Source organism: Crinia signifera, chromosome 5 (assembly GCF_055691185.1).
Source record: "Crinia signifera chromosome 5, ASM5569118v1, whole genome shotgun sequence".
In the NCBI taxonomy this organism is placed as follows: domain Eukaryota; kingdom Metazoa; phylum Chordata; class Amphibia; order Anura; family Myobatrachidae; genus Crinia; species Crinia signifera.
Genome location: NC_139221.1, coordinates 222,327,071 through 222,351,121, shown reverse-complemented (window position 1 = coordinate 222,351,121; position 24,051 = coordinate 222,327,071). Strand labels below are relative to the sequence as shown.

Below are 24,051 nucleotides of genomic sequence, written 5' to 3'. Positions count from 1 at the left end.
ATTTTAGTGGCCCCAGATTGGCCAAGGAGGTCCTGGTACTCGAGACTTCAGAGATTGTCTGTGGACTCGTGGCGTCTACCGCTGAGGTCAGACCTTCTGAGTCAAGGTCTGTTCAACCATCTGGATTCAGCTCGGCTAAATTTAACGGCTTGGCTGTTGAAACCGCCATTTTGAGGAATAAAGGGTTCTCAGAGGCTGTGGTTAACACCATGATTAAAGCTAGAAAGTCAGTGTCTTCTGCAAATTATTATAGGGTCTGGAAGACCTATATAAGGTGGTGTGAAAGACAGAAGTCACACACATCGCGATTTAGATTGGCTAAATTGCTGGAGTTTTTGCAGGATGGCTTTTCATCTGATTTAAGCCTTCAGTCACTCAAAGTGCAGATCTCGGCCTTGTCAATTTATTTCCAAAGAAGGATTGCATTATTACCGGAAGTACAGACCTTCCTGCAGGGGGTGTCCCGATTGAAACCTCCCTACAAGCAACCAGTAGCGCCATGGGATTTATCTCTGTTCTGAAGTGTCTTCAAAAGGCACCTGTTGAGCCGTTAAGGTTGGCTGATCTTAAACTCCTCACATGGAAACTGGTATTTTTGTTGGCGGTGGCGTCAGCAAAAAGAGTATCGGAGTTGGGAGCATTGTCATGCAAATCTCCCTTCCTTATATTTCATAATGATAGGGCGGTCCTTTGGACTGTACCCCAATTTTTACCAAAAGTAGTCTCTGCTTTTCATCTGATTTAGGAGATAGTTCTGCCTGTGTTTCAACCCCCAGAGGGTTCAAGGAAAAGGGAAAAATTGAGGAATTTGGATGTTGTGCGCGCCTTGCGCATTTATGTGGACAGAGTAAAGAGTGTCACGAAGACTGATACTTTGTTAGTTTTGTATGACGTACACAAAATCGGTTGGCCTGCTTCTAAGCAGACCATTGCTAGTTGGTTGCGTTCTGTGATTGCTTTTGCATATACTAAAGTTGGTACGCCTGTGCTGGCCAGGATTAATGCGCATACCACCAGGTCAGTCGCCACCTCTTGGGCGGTTCGACATGGGGCAACAGCTGAGCAGGTTTGCAGGGCTGCCACTAGGTCATCTGTTAATACTTTTGCCAAATTCTATAGGTTCCATGAGTTCGCGTCGGAGGACGCATCATTTGGGCGAGCAGTGATGAGAGCTGCAGACCTGAGGGTACCCACCCAAAGGACCGGCTCTGGAACGTCCTAATGTTGAGCTGTGTCACCAGGACCATTGAAAGAGAAAAAGGGATTTTTTTAAGAACTTACCATTCAAATCCCTTTCTCTGATATTGTCCTGGTGACACAGCGATCCCTCCCTTACACTCAGTAAGTATGCCAGTTTCATGATGTTTCATGTTATATATGGTTTAAAGTTATTTTGAAATTGTGCATATAATATGTGAGGGCGTTTGTACTGAGTTAATGTATTCCAGTGGCTTTGAAAGATTGAACTGAGGAGTCTGGGATGCAGAAGGGAGGAGCCTACCCTCCAAAAGCTTTAGGATAGGTGCCTGGCTCCTACGGACACTCCTACATCCCAATGTTGAGCTGTGTCACCAGGACCATATCAGAGAAAGGGATTCGAACGGAAATCCCTTTTTTGCGCAGCCTTTTAGATCACTTCTGTCCAATCTAGGAGATTTAAGCGAAGAACAGGGTGACTGGTTCCACCAGGATATTGAGGTAATGAAATAAATATACCAAGGAATGTGGGATCGTCACATGAGTCTGCAGAAGGACTTCCTGCAAAAATAATACAAAAGAAAATCCTAAAATAAAGTTTTCCGAATCAATTTTTAATAAGAATAAAAAAAAAAATTGGAACTATTTTTTACATTGTTTAATTTAATTGTTCATAAATATTAAAGAAATATGCATATCTCAAAAACTCCACACAAAAAATAAGGATACTCATGATCAGTAGTACAAAAGGAATCAGAATTTACTTTTAAATCCTTGGCAACATATTGACTGTTTCCCAGTGTTATGAAATGACTAAATTCATTCAGATCGTAGTGTGCGTGCACGAGGCCAAACCGCAACAAAAATCAGTGATTCGTTTTTGTGAAATCCCCTCGCAACTTGGCTGACAGCGCTTGGTGGTAGTAAGCTAACCAGCCATTTTCTGGGAGTGCCAGGATAAATCAAGGCATGCCCAGGCATTTTCAGGGAGGGTGTATGACATGGGTGTGGATGAGTTGGTCACCAGCAAGTTGTTAGACAGTCATTAGGTCGACACCATTACATTGACATACCTTTAGGTTGACATGTGTGTAGGTCGACTTGCAGGAAGGTCGACATGAGTCTAGGTTGACAGGATCATTAGGTCAATAGGATTAAGGTCAACAGGGTCATTAGGTCGACATGTTTTTTTTTTTTAACCCTTCTGTCCTAGTGGATGGTAGGGCATGAAATACCGCCTGTCGACACATGTTGTATCGACATGGACACCGAAACGTACCACCACGTCCCCTAGTCCACCATGCTTCGGGCACGGTGCCTCGCTACGCTTCGCACACTATTTTATTCTCCCACCACACCCTATTGGATGGTAGGGCATGAAATACCGCATGTCGGCTCAAAAAAACAGTAAAAAAGACATGTCGACCTAATCACCCTGTCGACCTAACCAATGTCGACCTAATGACCCTGTCAACCTAATACATGTCAACCTAAAGTCTTGTCAACCTTACTGCATGTCGACCTAAACTCATGTCGACCTAGTGGTGTCGACCTAATGCTTGTCGACCTTCTTGGTGGTTACCCAATGACCGTATCCCTATGACATAAGCTCCAGCCTCGATCAGTCTGTTTCTATCACAGAATAATGAAATGGTCAGGGTTATGCACAGGTTGCACACACCGGAAAAATCATTAGATGGTGAATGAGTTGTGTATAGATTTGCAGTTGTACGACTGTCAGCGATATTTTTGCAAGCTATTGCACGGGGAGGGTTTTCACTTCATCTGGCCAGCTCTGCAAAATCTCACAGCAGCGATCAGATTTGAATAACACCCAAAGTATGGGTGTTAAATACTCATAAATACTAATTTTAAAAGTCAGCTTATAAAATCCATATATTTTTATACTTCAACTGGTATTATATTGTTGTCCATTAAAATGCCATTTTAAAATTGTGCAACACACACAAGCATCTACAATTATCTTCTCGTCTATTTTGTTTAAAATAAAATAAAACAATATATATAATATATATCTTGGATGAAAAAGGGCACTCACCATATAAATACAACTAAAATAGGTTTTTATTCCATCAGGGTAGAAAAAGCTGACATACCATTGACGTGACGTTTCGGTCTTACAAAGGACATCATCAGGATTAATTACAGCTTAATTGCAACAGCCATCAGACAAACAACCTGCCATCCATCCCCCTGGAGAAGATACGATATATACGATATGATTTATATATAAAATATATATTTTTAAACAAAATGGGCAAGAAAATTATTGTAGATGCTTGTGTTATTGTTTATTATATATATATATATATATATATATATATATATATATATATATATATATATATATATATATATAGGTGTGTGTCAGGAAGGGTCCATATGCTGCTCAGCAACATATACCCATAATAAAAGCTACAGTATGTGCATTAATTATTAGGATGTACATATAATGGGGAAATTGTATAATCAACTCCCCAAAGATAGGAGAAACAGTGTGTCAAGGAATCCCCCAGATAGTTGGATGTATAAAGATCATGAAGTAAACAGAAGTACTATGAAATTCCCATAGTGCTTCATTAGAGTGGAAACTCCTTATGCTGTATGTGTTAAAGCTGTGACTGATTTAATATATGTTGCATATGATGCAGAGAAATAGAGAGTTGACAATTCATCTAATAGAACAACCTTTAACTATTTAGTATGGGTCCAGCAGATAGTACTGAGGCAGCAGTGAAATACTTTAAAGCTTGAGTTAGGAACAAGCAAAACAGGGGTTACATGCAAAGACTGGCTCCATTCTCTAAGGGAGTATTCAGTTTTCAGACGGAACTCGCCGATGCAGATTCAACTATTTTAATAGCGGAATCTGCATTGTAGAAAACGGCCACTAAATTGTTGAATAAGAAGTCAATTGCAACAGAAAAGACATGGATATACCAATCCACGTCTTTTCCAACTTTCAGAATGTTTCTGAAAGGCAGAAAAATTATAAAAACATTGAATAGATCCAAAGTTAATTTGATCTGTTTTCGGGGAAAACTACCTATATTTCTGTCTATCGGAAATATCGGCAGGGATGGAATACCAACCCATAATCTCGGTAAGCAATACAGATGTGTCCTTATACACCTATCCACAATTGAGTTACATACCTCAGTTTGGCACGCCACAGACTTTGTGACTAAGGGCCTTATTTTGGTTAGGTCGGTGAAACGGACGTACGGTCCGTTTCACCGTACGCTCGCGGTGAGCGAAAGTCCACCCACAGAACAGCCGCACACGGGCGGTCACAAACACAGACAATGGGGAGTGGCATACACTTGAGCGTACACCACAGTGTACGGACGGTTCTCCCTCTTAGCCACCGATACCTGGCATACATCAGAGCGTACGCCACCATGTACGGACGGATGTTGTCCGCTTTCATACCAAAACCTTCCGTATATCTGAGCGTACGCCAAAGTGCAAGTAGAAATTGAGTCCAAAAACATCCTTGTTGCTCTTAGATGTGGTTTATGTGTCTTTTTCCATATAAAAACAGTTATGTTTGTGTTACAGTGAAAAAGTGGACACATGTCGACTTCTGTGTCCTGCTTTTTAAAGTATACCAAAACACTTTCTGAATGGGTGTAGATGGTTATAAAATATCTACCTTGACATATATAAGCAGGTCTTAGAATGAAGCTTACCTTAAATTAAACCAACCTTTACATGTAGTGAAGTGTAGAAAGATATGCTTCCAATGTGTTTGAGGGCTGTGCGTGGCTTGCAGGTAGTGAAATCATGGTTTTCACTTAATAGGCTGCAGCATTGCTTATTACATTCAGGTGTAGTAATCAGCGTTAATTAGCAGACCCAGGCGTCCGCTCTCATACGGTATCTCTAGGGGTGGTCTGGAGCTATCTTTGGCGTCCGCTTGTTTTTGGTCCAAAATGCACGGCACGTTCGCCGATCGAGGCGGTTGTAGCACCGTTCATTTTTGGTGCACACCCCCATGTTTACGCCCAGTTTTCCTCATTATTCCGGCCGCTCCCCTAAAAACGCCCCCATTCCGCCCACAATGACCGTGCTCTTGCGGACAGGTTTTTTCACACGGAGAGACCCGTCCGTGAGCGGTGTGAGGTCGCCGCACATGCGAATAGCGAAAGCTACGCATGTGCAGTTGAAACAAACAAACGAACCGACCGCTTACGGTCCCACCACACCAAGCAGAATAACCCCCTAAGCCACCATGCCATGCGTTTTGGCATAAACTTTATTTTCAACAATATATACTTATATGAAACACTAAAGTTGTAGAACTCACAGATTCTGATACAACCACACTACTGAGCACACCTTTGGTGGTCTATTGTATTGGAGTTTGAATAGCCCGTATATTATACAGTATGTCTAACTTTGGATGATTACTGGAGCATTAACGTAGATTGCAAAATTAAGGGATTGTTTACACCATTTATGGAGGAAAATCCTTCCTATGATGGTGGAATAAGAACATTTGTTCCAGGAACTGTTGAAAGCTTTCTGTTCTAACACCACATATGGCCTGTGAAACAACCCCTATGTGAATCCTTTTCTACAGTCAAAACTGAACCCCTGATGAAGTCATATATTGATGAAATGTTGGTGATGTGGTGCAAAAAAGCTATGCTTATGATGGCACATCTGTAATAACGTCTGAAATGTTTCATCAAATAGATTCACTCATTTAAACTCACATCCAGATCATTTGTGGGAAATAAGTGAAACCCTATTAATGTAGTCCTAGAGTTACAGGTTGTTACACAGTGTACATGCTGTACAATAGAACAATCAACATACCATCAAACAATAAAAATAATCACAGGACCCCAGCAAGTTATTTCAGGTCATGACGTCACATGTGTAGTCAGCAGACAGCAGAAGCATGGCAGCATTGGGGAGGCACAATGTGAGGAGTCTAAAATAACATTTCAACAGATTCAGGCTCCTTGAATCACTGACTGAGATTAGAAAAGTCATCAGCCTGATAGTCAGCAACATGGAGTCATGACCCCATGCTGAAAAGGTCGATATCCACTTTGGGGCCAGGACCCACAGTTTGAGAACCTCTGCTAATGAATGTCAAAAATCTATTTAAATTAATATCTATGGACCAGAAAGGCCTTTACAATCCCCAGACCGGGTAAGCGTACACATCCACTCGCAATGCAAATGCAGGGAATCGCTTGGCGATGGAATATATCCATATTTACAGAATTAATAATACTAGTGTTCCCTCTAGAAATTGTGCCGGGCAGGGCGCCGGGGGGCGGGCCAGGGCAGCCGACGGCACACTTGTGGGCGGTCCCGGACCGGCGACATCACTAAAGTGGACGGGCCCGCCCGGCGGCATCACTAAAGTGGGCGGGCCCGCCCGGCGGCGTCACTAAAGTGAGCGGGCCGCCGGCGTCACTAAAGTGGGCGGGCCCGGCCGCGCTGAAAATGCTGGGGGAAGGTGCCTTGATGCCGGGGAAGTGCCGGGCATCGCCGTCTAAGGTGGCGCTGGGCTTCCCCATGCAAGGAGTCGGGCAGGCACCAGGCTGTTTTAGCGGGGTGCTGCTAGAGGGGCAGGGCGCATTTTGCCCTTTAAAAAACGGGCAGGGCGCAGCGCCCCGCTAAATCAGCCTAGCGGGAACACTAAATACAAACCAATACATTTTGTTTATATTTTATAAGAGCACCGATTAGCATGATTGCTTTTGTATAGGTTTGGGTGTATCCTCTTAATGCCCCGTACACATACACAGGGTGACAGGAGCTTTGGACTGAGCAATCTAGTTAAGTGGGACCACACATTGCTGTTGTTGGGGCCCATAAACACTGAGCAACCTGTGCTTTGTTTCTAGGTTATCTACTCAGATTGCTTAGAAATGGGTCTGTAATCGCCCTCATGTGTATTCCCCATTAAGGCTTCTTATTGTATTTGAACATCAGAGAATCAAAAGCACATCAAAATATTTGCATTTCCCTTTTACTTCACAAGAGCCCTGCAATTATTATGTCACAGTCAGAGCAAATGTCATCCTGTTAGTGCACAGAAGCACTCGTAAGCTGGAGGAGAGGTGAATAAATCAGAATCAGGAACAGAAGAAAAAACATCTGCATTCTGTTACTGTGGCCATATGAAATATAAAATCTAATCAAAATATGATATACATAAAACCTTTATTGATACCTGATTAATGTCGACAACACCTGGGCAGGTGTGTTTTTGTTTATTTAAAAAAATTTTGCTTATTGTCTTCTGTTTAGGAAGAGCCGGTTATTCATCATATGACTGCAAAAATTATTGAGAATGTCTGCACAACAATAACCTCACATGTCCAAGGATTCATTACGGGAGAGATCGGTCCTGCACTGTGGTATCTTTTTACCCACTCAACTGTAGATTCTCTTAGGATAACGGCTATATCGGTATGTAACCTTATGCTATTGGTCCTTTACATGTTACTCTCTGTATAAGGGGTCTCCAACCACACATGCATTTTTATAGTCTTAAGGCCTCTAACTGAACTACATTCTACTTTCTGTCAGTTGTGTAAGGTTATTATCGTATATGAAATATATTAATTTCCCTCACAGCTGTCCTTTCTTTAGAGCTCACTACACCCTGTCAACCATTTTTACTTTAAGAAAGCCAGTTTCCATCCCTGCACTAACACACTATGGGGGTGATTCTGGTTCACACGCAAAGCTGCAAAATTTGCGGCTTTGCGTGTGTTTTAAACACTGCCTGCCACCCGCAGGAACGCTACCCCCCTTGCATGCCCAGTTCCCCCTCATGCGTGTGAATGTATGTTTAACATAAACATCCATTCGTAGCTTGCGTACAGGAAGGAAATAATTTGATGGTCGCCAACCATCAAATTTTTTCTAAGGTGACTTTCTGCGGGCTTCCTGTACGGGAAGTGGGCTGGCAGCTGACATCCGGTGATGTCAGCTGCCTGCCCCCGGAATCCGTGTCATCGCCGAATTGCCATGGGAATGCCCGGCCTTTTAATTGGTACAACCATGAAACGTTGGGTGTTCCCATGCGTGCAACCTGTCGCCGCTGCTCCTGCCCCCTCTTGTACTGCTAAGTGCGAACAGAACAGCAAATAAGCAATTCAATGTGCCCGCTCACATCAAGCGGCTGCACATGCGCCTAAATGCTAATGCACAATTGCTAAAAATCACAATCAAATCAGAATAACCTCCTAAGTGCCAATTGTTGTAATGCAAATAGGGTAGAGTACCAGGGGCATTTACATGCTGCTAGTGCTCACAAAGGTTTTATATGCTTCAGTGTTTGCAGAGGTAGCACATCAGCACATAGATACTACGTCTACTGAAGTATAACGAATTGCTAAAATGTGTGAGAATATTGATTACATGTCTAGGTTAAATGACCTAATGTTAAGTTTTCCTCTTAATTAGGCTAGAAAAAAAAATCAAAATTTGACATGCATGTAAATAGCTGTGATTATTTTCCTTCCAAATTGTTTGCACTTAACCACAAATATTATGTTATTTATATAGCACATGTTTATTCTCCAGCACTTTACAGAGAGTGTTGAGTCATTCATCTCAGCCTCTTCCCCAGTTGAGCTTACAATCTACAGGGCATGGTCAAGAATACTTAATACTAGATGGCGCCGCAAATGGCTGCCTCGGAACTGTGCACTCAGCCATATGTAACCCGGTGTCTCCTGTGTGATAACTGTACTGTCTCTGCTATAACTTTCCTGTCTCAGCTTAAGTGTTACCTACCTGGCTGTTGCAACGACCAGTGGCGCCGCTGATGGCTACCTAGGTGTTGTGCAGCTCGGCGGGTATGTGTTCCCTGTGTGATTACTGTACTGTCCCTGCTGTATTGTTGCCTGCCTGGCTGTGTGGTGACCAGTGGTGGCGCTGATGGCTGCCTAGGTGCTGTGCAGCTCGCGGGTATGTGTTCCCTGTGTGATAACTGTACTGTCCCTGCTTATATTGTTACATACCCTGTGAACAACAAGACAGGACCCATATTATACATACACATTACGAGCCATGCATTGTTACATTGTGACTTTACTCATATAGAGACCAGACCTGAATCAGGCCCTGTATTCCCTACCACATGATCGCACATACACTTTATGTTCAATGTATATTTAATTCCCTCCTTCACTCAGCTAACATAATTGTGTCAGTTCCCTTCACCACTCCACCTCCTTTTACAGCTCTGTAAAGTGAAGTGACACAACTCAGCACAGCATTGTGTTTGAGTACTGCAATCATGTTACCCATTCATCTTCCTTAAGAACTTTTATTTTATTTGAATAAGTAGAAACTTCTAATATTGAAAGCTATTATTACATGGCCAATACAACAATGCGCATGAAGACAATGAGCTTTCCAGAATTTTTTTCCATTATATATATATAAATATATATATATATATATATATAATGAAAAAGGCAAGATGGCACTCACTTGTAGGAAGCTCAGTCGGTGCAGGGTCCAGAAATGTTAATATAGAATCACACTCACCCCATCCACAGCAGCAAACGGAGCAAGACAAACGGATCAGCACTCGGTAATTGGTGAAGAAAGATAAAGTGTATTTACATTACACGCATGTTGTAACAAACAGTGCAGACAGCTGTCCCAACAGCTGTTTCAACCGGGGTGTCCCGGTTTTCATCAGGGAAAACCGGGACATACACTTTATCTTTCTTCACCAATTACCGAGTGCTGATCCGTTTGTCTTGCTCCGTTTGCTGCTGTGGATGGGGTGAGTGTGATATTATATATATATATATATATATATATATATATATATATATATATATATACAATCCATGGAGGACCGGCACTCCCTCTGCTTAAATAAGCTTACGCTGGTGCCTTCACAGCTCGTGGTTGAGCATGTCATAGAAGTAGCGGGTGGTGCGGCGGCACTCAGTCTGTCAACATGCAGAAAAAACGACAGGACACCGACAGTGTCCTGTCGTCTTTTCTGCATGTTGACAGACTGAGTGCCGCACCACCCGCTACTTATATATATATATATATATATATAAATAAAAGTAAGCATGTCAGAAAACATATCTATAATGAATAAAATGTAAATATAACCAAATAATTGGCTTCTAAACAGCCTTTAAGCAGAGTGGACGGCAACATAAAATACTGTAGTCATAGTAAATACAGTGGGATGCGGTTAGGATCCTGGTTGTCTGTATACTGATACCAGCATCCCAACTACCACCGGGAGACCAGGACCAGAACCCCAATATTAATTTGGTTGCTGTCCAGTACCAGAACATCAATATTAATTAGGTTGCTGACGCTGGAATCCCAACTGCCGGGATGCTAAATGGGAAGTATGTGGGCAGCACTAGAGTACAGCTGGGGAAGGGTGGAGGTTAGGTTTAGGCTTTAGTAAAGTCTGCTAGGGGTGGTTAGGGGTTTTAGGGTTAAGCTACGGTGAGGGAAGGTTAGTGTTAGGCACTTAAAAGGAAGGGTTAGGTTTAGGGTATGGGGCTGGAGGGTTAGGTTTAGGCATTAGTGGGTGGACCAAGGGTCAGGCGGCAGGGGGGTTAGGGTTAGACTGTGGGGATGGGGGTTAGGTTTAGGCATATAGAAAGGGGGTTAGGGTTAGGTGGCAGGCACTAGAGAGGAGGGTTGCAAGGGGAATGAGAAGCTACAGGTAAGGAGGTCTAGGGGTGGCAGGGGGAGGGTAAGTGTACTTACCTGACCTCTGTCCTGATTTCCACCTTCAGGGTGGAGGCATCGGTATTCTGACTGCCCGCATGCTGACTTCTGGTTATCCGTATGCATCCCAATACAGTAATTAAACATCATACTGTTTCTCAAAATGGGAGTTCTATTTTACATGGGATGTTGCTATGGACAACCATTTAGAATCTACTTATTTATTTATATACACCTTCTAGAAGATAATAGATAGTATCTGGTTGGTTGCCCATAGTAACATCCCATGTAATATAGATCTCCCATCGTGAGACACAAAAATTTACCAGTCTGTAAAAACAGGGGTCTGATTGCTTCCATATTGCTTGCTCTCCTACAGTATACCAGATTACCTGTTTGTGAGCTCTTTTCTGTGTGCCAGCACTATGAGAATGCTAGGCAAAGGCACTGCATCAAAAGGATAAAGCCTTTTGGCTATGTCAGTGACTAGCAGATGCAGAACCCAAGAGACCCCGAACTGGATAAGTGAATCTCTCGAAGCTACTGGTGGCCAATCCACTTATCTGCATCTCCTTCTCACAGAAAGTCATACTCTGGGCCTCTTTGTTCCTTTTTTGTACATTTCAAGTTTAAAGGTAGAGCTTGAGGCTGCTCTTCCACCTCTAGGGGTACTAGAGGCAGCAGTTCCAGTACATCAGGAGTCTAAAGGTGCCTATACATGGTACAATTGCTTGGTGCGATGAGATGCGCTCCTGTCACACATCTCATTGCACAGCTCAAAAAGTATGTGCTGCACATACTTTTTGTACTAAATCTCATCTCATTGCATTGCAAAACGTATGCGATGTGATCTAGTCCAAATTGTAAACAAAAAGAAAGGGATTGGGTTTTACCTGCGCTCTGAATCTATTTGTGTTTCTTATGACTAGCTGCTGCACTTGGCGGATGACTGCATCCATTTGATTTACAAGATAGAGAGATCGGTTTAGTGCTGAGCTCTGTCACTGAGGGGGATATTCAATCTCCGGCGAGCACCTCCCATCGGGGAGATGCCCGCCGGGCCCTTTTCAATGCTGTCTTCCCCGACAGCATTGAGCAGGGTATCTCGGCAGAACGAGCCCGACAGCACTAGCTGTCGGGCTCGTTCTGCCGAGAACAGCCGGGAAGTGACGAGCTGCCGGCTGCAGCTCGCCTCTTCCCGGCCGCAACTCTTGGCCACGCCCCCTTATCGCTCCCCGGCAGGCGGGACATTGAATCCCGCCTGCGTGTTCTCGGTCGAGCTGACCGAGAACGGGACTGGGTCACGGCGGTCGAGCAAGCTCGACTGCCGTGACCCTGACATTGAATACCCCCCTGAGTCTCTACGAATGTTTCTGTCTGTAGAACTTTTATTATAAACAAATAATAATTGATTGTGTCCTAAAAATATATGAACAACCACAGAATGTGGGTCTCGCTTCTCTGTTAGTTGCAGTACTTTTATCTCCTAGAAGGTTGTCGATTTGGCATATTGAACTGGGTTCACCTTTCAATGGATGGCAATCTTCAAGGTTGGGGTGTGTTAACAATGGACAGTGCCCCTCAACTGTCTTTTTATCTACACTGAGGACAGAAATTTTGAGTCCAGTCAGACAATGTCACAGCGGTGGTATACATAAACAGACAGGGTGGTACTCTAAACAAAGGAGCCATACCAGATGTAAGTCACATTCTCCTCTGGGCCAAACAGTAGGCCATAGAGATTTGAGCTATCTGCATCCCTGGAGTAGACAGGATTTGCATCCAGGAGAATTAGCATTACATCCACAGGTCTTCAGGATAGACCTCTTCTTGTCCCGGAAAAAGCATCAGCTCCCTTAGTACTTCTCCAGAACTCTGTACCCAGATGCCAAAGCAGTTAACTTCTAAACGGCTCCTTGGCCGTGTCAAATCATCTACCTATTACGGCTGTTTCCTCTTCTACCTCAAGTCCTCAACGCATAAAGTGGGAACATGCCATTGTCATCCTCATAGCTCTGAACTGGCCTTATCTAAACTCATAGCATCTGCATTTGACGGTGCATTGATAAGAAAGCAGGGTATTCCCAGGTCTGTGATTTTGACTATGCTTTGGGCTCGAAAGAATGTGACTTAGTGCACTACGGGCCTGATTCAGACCTGATTGCTCATCTGCAAAGTTGCAGATGACTGCGAGCAGTTAGTTGCCACCCAAACAGAAAGAAAAATCACCCCATGCAAATATGCAAATGATTTGCGAAAAGTTAGCAGATTTCTATCCACTTGCAAATTGATGTACTCAATTCACGAACCATCTAATGATTTTCCCAGTCTGTTCAAATGTGAGTAAGTCTGAGTAAGTTTGTTTTAGCCACAGAAAGACATCAATTTAGATCAATAAAATGTATGAAAATGAACCTTAGTAAGTATTCCCTCTGGTATTGCACATACCACAACATTGTCTATTCATGGCAAACTACTTAGGTCATGTCCATGATCCCAAGGCAAATCTATATGAATTATTATTTTTTACTGCAAATGAGCAACGTGGGTAGGGTAATAATTACCATGTAAATACAATAATATCAAAGGAAGCAGATATTTTTACCTCAAGCAGGAAGAATTATACTTACAAATACTAAAATGGAACAGATACAGCACTGTATGTTCTTTCGATATGGTCAGAAATGACACTTCCTATGTGCTGACCTATAGTCAAGTAGGAACACAGCTAGGACAGAGCTAGGAGGTGTAATCTTTACCAATTGTGATCAGAAACTATGTAGGGCAATATCCAATCAGCGATCATGGGTAATCCATGTATCCCTGATAACCGGTGCATTCCATGGTTTATTGGATATTTTGTGTGGGAAGCTATGCAAATTCCCAGAAACATCAATTCCAGTGTTGATCCGTCCCGACAGCCGTGACCCTGGCCCCATTGAATGGGTGCCTGCCGCTATTTCCCCCATCAGTAATAGCATCAGGGATTGAATTCCCCCCTAAATTACAGAAAGGGAAAAAAAAGTTTTATCAGGACAAATAGGATACTGCCCATAATACTTTCTGATGTTTCCCAGTTTAGTTACTTATCAGAACAGCTGTCCCCACACAAGGCTATTAACGTAGATGGCATGAATATTATATTGCTGTGAATATTGGCCATACGAGTTGCTACCATGGAAAAGTTGCAACAGGTCTTGAATATTACCTACCCTAATCTCTGAATAACTACATGTATTATTTGACTGACCCCATTCTGTCCATTGATGCAGTGAGTCATTGGAGATACTGGGGAACTCCCATTGTGCATTATGGAGACAAGACAGAACATACAGGATTATTAGAACTTTTACTATTGTGCAAGATTATCTTCAATAATGCCTTGTCATTGTATATGTCTATTCTATGTTTATTGGATGCACATTAATGAACGTTCTGTGTTTTTGAGTATTGTCCTTCTACTGTGCTTGACTAAACAATCATATAACAATAACATAAATAACCAGGAGACAGCTTGTATTTGTGAGGAGGATAAAAAATAAGGTACTCTTTACCTAGCACGGCGCCCACGATGTCCATCGCGGTCATCGGGGGTAAAAAATCGTGGGCATCGCGGCCATCGCATGCACTAAAATAACGGGTGCGACGCGATGCCCGCGATGCCCGCGATTTCCCATAGGGATCAATGTTAAAAGTGTGATTGGTTGCGATTTTACTGTTCAATGCCTCAATGCCCACGATTTTTCCATAGGAAACAATGTTAAATGGGCCACAGAGCCCTAATAGTCCCCCTGAAGTCTTAAATGGCCCCCACAATTGTTAACGCCACCCCACGATCAACGTGAACCCGAAGCGTGGCGAGCACAGCGAGCCCGCGAGGGGCGGCGGTACGCGTCCTCCGACCTTTTCATACCCCCACTATCCACGTCGGCGTGGAGTTGAGAATAGAATAGTGTGGCGAGCGCAGCGAGCCACCGAGCCCGAAGCGTGGCGAGCGCAGCGAGCCCCGTGAGGGGACGCGGATACCTGTGAAGCCTGCGAAGGGACGCGTTTACCTGTGAAGGTATCCGCGTCCCCTCGCCACGCTTCGGGCTCGGTGGCTCGCTGCGCTCGCCACACTATTCTATTCTCAACTCCACGCCGACGTGGATAGTGGGGGTATGAAAAGGTCGGAGGACGCGTACCGCCGCCCCTCGCGGGCTCGCTGCACTCGCCACGCTTCGGGTTCACGTTGATCGTGGGGTGGCGTTAACAATTGTGGAGGCCATTTCAGACTTCAGGGGGACTATTTGGGCTCTGTGGCCCATTTAACATTGTTTCCTATGGAAAAATCGCGGGCATTGAGGCATTGAACAGTAAAATCGCGTCCAATCACACTTTTAACATTGTTCCCTATGGGAAATCGCGGGCATCGCATCGCACCCGTTTTTTAGTGCATTTGATGGCCGCGATGCCCGCGATGGGCGCCGTGCTAGGTAAAGAGTACCAAAAATAATAATAATAATAAAATAATAACAATACTGCTTTTCTTTAGGCTTTATGCAGGATCACTCACCATGCCCCCACAGCCTTCCAGAGCGTCATTGAGAAAGTGGGACTTATGTCAGTGATAAATATATTAGTGACTGGTATAGCCAAAGTGCAGCAGTACATGCTGACCATGTTTGCTACAATGTTGGCATCTGGAATTCATCTACAAAGACTCACCCAGGAAAAGGTAAGAAATGTCTGCTGGCAAACCTCACTTGGTGTGATATTAGGTAAATATGGTGAATCAATAGTTATTTCAGCCTGATCTCGCACCCTTTGCTGGGCCAAATTCACTTCCAATTGGAGGTGCGAGCGCTTTTAAGCGAATTCAGTTTGCCCTAAAGTGTATCACAGCCGTGATAAATTGCACTCAATAGGATGGACCCCATAGTTTGTAAATCAAGTTGTCCTCTCAGTAGGTAGTTCACCACATAACCCATAGTAATGAATCAAAAATGGTCAATATTGTTCTTTTTTTGTACTCCTTACATCACAGCTAATTGATACAGTCATAGGGGGATATTCAATTAGTCGCAGTAATCTAGAGCTGCTAATTGACTAGCCTGCGACACTCCAATTAGACCCAAAGCCTCCCTTATTCTGGCTGCAAACCTACATAAGTACAGTACCTTATGTGTTTTCAGGCACAAAAATGTAATTATTGATTTCCCTGGAAAAACAAATCAGTAAAAAAGTAAAGAAATAACCTCAAACGCATAAAAACCCTAGTTTTTCACACCTGAAAAGCTTTTCGGTTAATTGAATTACCCCTCTTATACATGCTGGTCAGTCAGGATATCTTCTACTTAAAACGTAGATCATAATAAATGTATAAGATATCCCATTTTGTGACTTATGGTAGTAGATACAAAGTTGCCCTAAGCATCACAAAATGGCTACTAGTGCTAAAATATGAGACTGTTTGGTGACTTAAATGCATTGAAATAGGCCTGCTTTTTCAGTTTTTTGTTAAGTCTGTGAAGAAAAAAAAAACTTCCTGTCAAATATTATCTTTCTTGTAAGTAAGGCTATAATATGGATTAAACTGTTTGGTCACAAACCTGTCACCACAATGTGCACATAAGCCATAAATCTTCCCTCTCACAAGGGCTATAATGCATTGTGCTATTACCTTGCTTAGGAAAAACTAATAGAAAAGAACACCATAAATTGTATTTGTATTGTTTCCAGAAAATATATTAGAGTGACTTTCTTGGACTTGCTGAAAATGGCAAATTGCACCTTCCGGCCATGCCAGACATAAAATAAACGGCTTCGATATAAAGCAGTACTGGACTTAATGACTTACCCTTTAAAGCCTTTATGACACACTATACTGCTTAATTTTTTTAAATGTTAACCAATACATGTGCAAAAGGTTATTTGAATACATAGTAGATGGTCAGACCAGTTAGTTGTAAGAAAGGAATGTTGCACATTTTATTTTTATCTCAATTTATTACAATGCAACACCTCTACTATTAGCTAATAATCATTTAGCCTTTTGTTTAAATAAAAACAGAGAAATGAGAAAGTAATATTACTTGTACTATTTATCATCATTTATGAGTGACAACATAGGACCTGATTTAGACCTGAGCGCTCATCTGCCAAGTTGCAGATGACTCTGAGTAGTTAACCGCCGCCGAGACAGAATAAAAAACGCACTCTGCATATCTGCGAGTGTATTGTGAAAATATTGCTATTCGCTATTCTGACACACATACATAAGAAGTTCACTGTCCCCCACTGTCATCTCCCAGGTTTCCAGCTTCCTCTATGCCATCTCCTTCTGGATGTCTGAGCACTTTCTGAAACTCAACAAGGACAAAACTGGGTACTTGTGTATTATCACGGCGCCCATCGCATCGCATACCACTAATTAAGGTATGCGATGGGACCCGATTTTCGGGTCCAAAGACCCGCGCTGTACAATACAATATTGCATCGCATGCCTATAAAATGGCATGTGATGCGATTTTTAATTGTAGAAGCACCCTGATGGGTGATTACTATGTTAAATGCACCCCCATTGTTAACGCAACCCCCGCTACCAACCCGAAGCGCAGCGAGCCCGAGAGGGGCGGCGGTATGCGTCCTCCGACCTTTTCATACCCCCACTATACACATCGGCATGGAGTTGTATTTAGATAGTGTGGTGAGCCACGGAGCCCAAAGCGTGGCGAGAGGACGCAGAATACATATGAAGTAATCCGCGTCCCCTCGCGGGGCTCGCCAAGCTTCGGGCTCGGTGGCTCGCTGCACTCACCACACTATCTAGAATCAACTCCACGCGACGTGGATAGTGGGGGTATGAAAAGGTCGGAGGACGCGTACTGCCGCCCGTCGCTGGCTCGCTAAGCTCGCCACGCTTCGGGTTGGCGTAGATAGTGGGGGTAGCGTTAACAATGGGGGTGCATTTAACATAATAATTATTCAGGGTGCCAGTACAATTAAAAATTGGGTCAAATCGCATGCGATCGGATCGAATGTGATGCGACCAATACGATGCCCTGCGATTGAAATCTTGGGCGCCGTGATAATACACAGTACCCAAAACTGAACTCACTATCTTTCCCCCAGCCAGTGGACCACCTCTACTATTATTTTTATCACTGTTGACAACATCATCATCATCTCCCCTGTTCTCCAACTCTGCTGCTTGGGTGTCACTTTTGTCTCCTCCTATTCCTTTGCACCCCCACATCCCAGCTTTGGCTCAATCCTGTCGGTTCTTGATATGAAACATTGCTCGCATCAGGCCATTTCTCTCTCAGAGTGCGACTGAACTTATCATCCACTCACTGGTCATCTCACGGTTTTGACTACTGCAATGTTATTCTCACTGGTCTCTCTCACTCTCATCTCACTCCCCTCCAATCTGTCCTCAACTCCAAGGCTAAGCTTATCTTTTTCTCCCAACGCTCCACTTCTGCCACTCCCCTTCATCAAAATTTGCACTGTATCCCTTTCTACTACAGAATTATCTTCAAACTCCTCATGCTCACATACAAGGTGATCTCTTATTCCACAGTTCCATACATCTCCAACCTCATCTCCCTTCATACTCCCTCCCGCCCTTTACGGTTGGCCAATGACGGTCTCCTCTAGCCTGAGCACTGCTTCCTATGCTTAAGTTCAAGATTTTGCCCGTGCTGCATCCCTTCAGTGGAACACGCTCCCCCACTCTATTAGACTCTCTCCGACCTTGCAAAGCTTCAAATTGGCACTGAAATCGACCTATTCATCAGAGTGTACCCTTACTCTGCATAACCTAGTCCCGAGGCGGCTCCTCTAACTCCCCTGCCTCATGCCTTGACCATCTCAGCTTTACTTGCATCCTGCCTTCAGGCCACTTCCCGCTTGCTTGTACCTCATGTGATTTGTCTGTCGCCCCTTCCAACGAGATTGTTAGCTCCTCAGAGCAGGGCCCTCTTGTTTTCAAAACCCTCTTCTTTCATTTCACTTACAGCTTTATCCTGTTATTTACATCTAAGCTGTAATTTGAATTGGGGTGCTATTTGTTACCTGTACTCAATTGTTGTTATTTATTTACTGTAATGTTAAGTTCTGTCTTTCTGTTCTATTGTATGCCCCTTGTCTGCAAAACACGTGTTGCGCATTATAAATAAAATGTAAGAATAACAAACCATTAAATCAGGCTTGTCCAACCTGCGGCCCTCCAGATGTGCTAAAACTACACATCCCATCATGCCTTGCCACAATTTGGCTATTAGGGAATGCTAGAATGATGGCAATGCATGCTGGGATGTGTAGTTTTAGCATTAAATGATTTTTCCAGTCTGTGCAAATGTGAGTGTGACTCTTCCACAACTCTGCAACTGACACCTGCTGATTGAGGCCAGCGCTAATGTCACACACCCTCCCTTTAAACACCTGGACACGCCTGCATTTTTTTGGACACTCTGGACACCAGAACAGGCCAGGTTTCCTCCCCCACATCTTGACTTCCTCTCAATCAAATTTTGAGGGGATCTTTAATCTATTTTAGTCGCTATTTTGGCTCGTGCATGCGTGCTATTATCCATATACATGCCTAGTCATTCGATAATTGAGTGGATTGTGATGGTGGTACATCAGCAATTCTCATTCTGACTAGAATTCGCTGGTCACTGGTGCACTGTGCATTGTGCACCAGTGACCAGCAATTTTTAGCCATAATCGGAGGAGCATGCTCCTGCAACCAGCGACCATGAAGGGCTGGCAGCAGGAGCACGCTCTCGGCGATTTATCTCCCACAGCACATGAAATCGCTGGCAATATGGTCGCTCATATGTGCTGCAATTGTCCCCGTGTGTACACAGCTTTACTCACATTTGAAAAGACTGAAAAAATTATGGATATGGATAATGGATAGCGATATTTTTTGCAATTAATTGGCAGATTTACACAGGGCGAATTTTCTTTCTGTCTGAGGCGGCTAACTACTTGTAGTCATCTGCAACTTTTCAGATGAGTGATCAGGTCTGAATCAGGCCCTCAGCCCATAGGTTTGCAGAATATTGTCGTGGTTCATTTTGGAGTTATATGGAAAAATATCAGCTTGCCATTAACAAAGCTTCTGTCATGAACCCCGGTTCTCGCACCGCTCGCATGCGCCCCTTACCGGCACGCTGGGGTAGTGTCCTCCGTAGATCAGCTGCCGGCACAGTCGGCAATCCCTGGCGTGATGTCGTTTGTTTCCAAGTCGCCCCTGCGTCACTGTGAGCTCCAGGTGTATTCCCTGATCAAGCTGCGGGTCACATGATCCAGGTAAGCTCCAACTTACTTCCTGGTCTGTGTGCTGCTGCTGCGGCTAATCCCATCACCTGCGTCTGATTCCCTAATCACCTGGGGGGATAAAAGCCTAGCTCACAGTCTCCTCCTTGTCTTGAACAACTCGTCAGTTTACCTGTGAGTTCTCCAGCGTTAAGCTCCTGTCAAGACTCCCCACGTGCTCCAGAGGTCCGGTTTCCTGAGTCCGCTGTCACCTGTGTTACTCTCAGCATCCTGGTCATTCCACTCCTGCCAGAAGTCTCCACGTGTTTCCATCTGCCGTGTGATCCTGTCTTCTTGTGCAGCCCAGGTTATTCACTCAGTGTCCGGTTAGCAGTGGGTTCCGTGCCCATCTCCCCTCGGCTCCCAGGCCGCTCCAGCGATCCCCAGTGATCTCCAGTATCGGCTCCCTAGCCGCTCCAGCGATCCCCAGTGATCTCCAGTATCGGCTTCCTAGCAACCCCAGCGATCCCCAGAGATCTCAAGTATCGGCTCCCTAGCCGCTCCAGTGATTCCCAGTGTCTCCAGCGTCTCCCTGTGTTACCTCCGTGTCATCCCCGGCTTCCAGGCCGCATCTCACATTCCTCAAGTACCCTCCGTGTTGCTGTATAGCATTCAGTGCCATCGATCACCATCGATGGTTTTAGTACCCCTCTAAAGACTCTTGTTGTCCAAACTCTGCCAAAGCCACAGGGGAACCTGGGCAGAGGGCCGCGACCTGGTCGGCAGTTGCAGCGAAGTCCATATCCCCTTGCGGGGGTCCCTGGTGAATACCACTGTCGGCTTAGACCCCGCGCCTCTGCTTTAGGTCTCAGCCAATCCTCTGTGTCCCCGGCAGATCATCTCCCTCCTGCCTCCGTGCATGAGCTCCAGCTACCTCAAGCCTCCTCGCTTCCAGTTCCCTGCGCCCTCCACTGGCGCACCCAGGTCAGTGCCGGGAACACAGACAGTCCAGGCCGTGACAGATTGTTCAAGAACGATGGACTCGGCACGCGACCATAGTGTGGGGCCAGCGGCTCTCCAAGATGTCACCTCGCATATAGAAACACAAGAAGCGACGCAGCAGCAGGTGATTACATACCTCCAGGATGTGTCCACTCGTCTGGATTCCCTCCAGCAGTCTCTCCGGCCACCTCCGCCACCGGTATCTAATCAGCCTGCCACTCATGCCCCAGCATATATTCCTCGTCTTCAGCTGCCTACTCCTAATAAATATGATGGCAATCCCAAAGGTTGTAGAGGCTTTCTAAATCAATGCGACATCCAATTTGAACTTCTACCGCAGAACTTCCCGACTGCCAGAACCAAGATAGCATATATTGTCTACTTGCTGACTGGTTCTGCCCTAGATTGGATATCACCCCTCTGGGAAAGATCTGATCCAATTCTCACCGATTATGACAGATTCGTCTCTACCTTCCGACGGATATTCGATGAGCCAGGAAGGCCTGCATCAGCCTCTACAGAAATTCTCCGCCTTAAACAGGGCTCTCGTTCCATGGGCCAATTCGTGGTTCAATTTCAGACTATTGCCTCCGAGCTCAAATGGAACAATGAGGCGTTAACAGCCGCCTTCTGGTTGGGCGTCTCAGAACGCATCAAAGATGAACTTGCCACCCGAGATCTCCCTGAGCAGCTTGAAGAATTAATTTCCTTGTGTGTCAAAATAGACCTGTGCCTAAGAGAGCGAGGTTTAGAAAGATTAAAGAAAGTAGTTCCCCGAGTTCCGCCTCCGCCTCAGCACCGTCCTGCGACAACCGCTACAGAAGAACCTATGCAAATAGGTAGATCCAGGTTATCTACAGAGGAACGGTCCAGGAGGCAAAAGGAAAAATTATGTATTTACTGTGCCGCCCCCGGCCACTTCATTGGGTCCTGTCCCGAGCGTCTGGGAAACGCCAAGCCCTAACCTGCAGTGGGGGAGTCAGGTTAGGTTGTCTCAGTAAAACTCCTCCCACCACTGACTTGATTCTACCTGTTGCCTTTGTGTCCCCTGTGGGTACCCTGCACGTCTCAGCCCTGGCAGACTCCGGGGCTGCAGGGAACTTTATCTCAGCCGAGCTGGTAAAAAAGTGTAAAATTCCGATTCTGCCTCTTTCCCAGCCTCACTACTTAACAGCGGTGGATGGAAGCAGGATTCCCGGAAGTGATATTGTGCATCGGACAGTTCCTGTCTCATTCCAAGTAGGGGTACTTCATCAAGAATGTATGGATTTCCTGGTCATTCCTAAATCCTCCTATGACCTTGTGTTAGGATTGCCGTGGCTACAACTCCACAACCCCCGTATCGATTGGAGATCTCTCCAAATTTTGGAATGGAGCGAATATTGCCAGAAACATTGCTTGACTGAAGTAACTCCGGTTCGATCTTCTGCAGTTAAAAGCCTTCCGGGTCTTCCCTCAGTGTATCATGAATTCAGCGATGTTTTCAGTGAACAAGCCGCTGATGTGCTGCCTCCACACCGCCGATGGGATTGTCCTATCGATCTCCTCCCTGGGAAGTCCCCTCCTAAGGGGCGTACCTATCCTCTGTCAATCCCTGAGACCAAAGCGATGTCTGAGTACATTCAAGAAAATCTCCAGAAAGGTTTTATCTGACCCTCTACCTCCCCTGCTGGTGCAGGATTCTTTTTTGTAAAAAAAAAGATGGAGGGTTACGCCCTTGCATAGATTATAGAGGTCTCAATGAGATAACCATCAAGAACAGTTATCCTCTTCCCTTGATCACTGAGTTATTTGATCGTATCAAAGGTGCAAAATTTTTTACCAAGCTTGACCTCAGAGGGGCGTACAACCTAATCAGAATTCGCAAAGGCGACGAATGGAAGACTGCCTTCAACACTAGAGATGGGCATTAAGAGTATCTAGTGATGCCCTTCGGTCTCAGTAATGCACCTGCCATCTTTCAAGAATTTGTCAATGAAATTTTCAGAGATGTCTTATATAAATATCTTGTTGTGTACCTAGACGATATTTTGATTTTTTCTTCAGATCTCCAGTCTCATCGTTCTCAAGTCAAAGAAGTGCTATTCCGTTTACGTGCTAATAAATTGTACGGTAAACTCTCTAAGTGCACGTTCGAAGTTCCCCAGATACCCTTCCTAGGGTATATCGTGTCTGGCTCAGAGTTGCGAATGGATCCCGCAAAACTTGAAGCCATCAATAGTTGGTCCTAACCAACCACTCTCAAAGCAGTCCAACGTTTTATTGGCTTTGCCAAGAATTACAGAAAATTTGTCAAAGGATTCTCTACCCTCATCTCTCCCATCACAGCTCTCACCCAAAAAGGTGCCAACCCAGCTGTCTGTCCGAAGAAGCCTTGTCCGCATTCCACCTGCTAAAGCAAGCCTTCATATCTGCCCCCATCCTCCGGCAGCCAGATACAGACAAACCCTTCCTCTTGGAAGTCGATGCCTCGAATGTGGGTGTTGGAGCTGTGCTCTCTCAAGTTACAGACGATGGCAAACAGCACCCCTGTGGGTTTTTCTCTCGAAAATTCCTCCCTGCCGAGAAAAACTACTCAATTGGCGATCAAGAGTTGTTGGCAATTAAACTTGCACTGGAAGAATGGCGATATCTGTTAGAAGGGGCCAAGTTTCCGTATCCATCTTCACAGATCACAAGAACTTACTGTACGTCCAGACTGCCCAGTGTTTAAATTCCCGTCAAGCTCGTTGGTCCTTATTTTTTTCACGATTCAGCTTTAAAATTTTCTACCGTCCTGGGTCCCAGAATGCAAAAGCCGATGCACTATCCCGTTCTATGGAAGATGACACAGTGCTGCAAGAACAGCGTCCCATCATCAGTCCTATGGCTTTTGCCACCACC

The 24,051-nt window shown here is 44.7% G+C and overlaps 1 protein-coding gene across 1 annotated transcript in view; it reads left to right on the top strand.

Moving 5' to 3' along the window:
* The window catches only part of ULK4 (unc-51 like kinase 4), a 704,158-nt gene that overhangs the window by 198,085 nt on the left and 482,022 nt on the right, over positions 1–24,051 (top strand). Inside the window, exons 20-21 of the mRNA XM_083188569.1 lie at positions 7,495–7,656; positions 15,452–15,634. Coding sequence (XP_083044695.1) covers positions 7,495–7,656; positions 15,452–15,634 — 345 coding nt within the window. The remainder of the gene's footprint in view (positions 1–7,494; positions 7,657–15,451; positions 15,635–24,051) is intronic.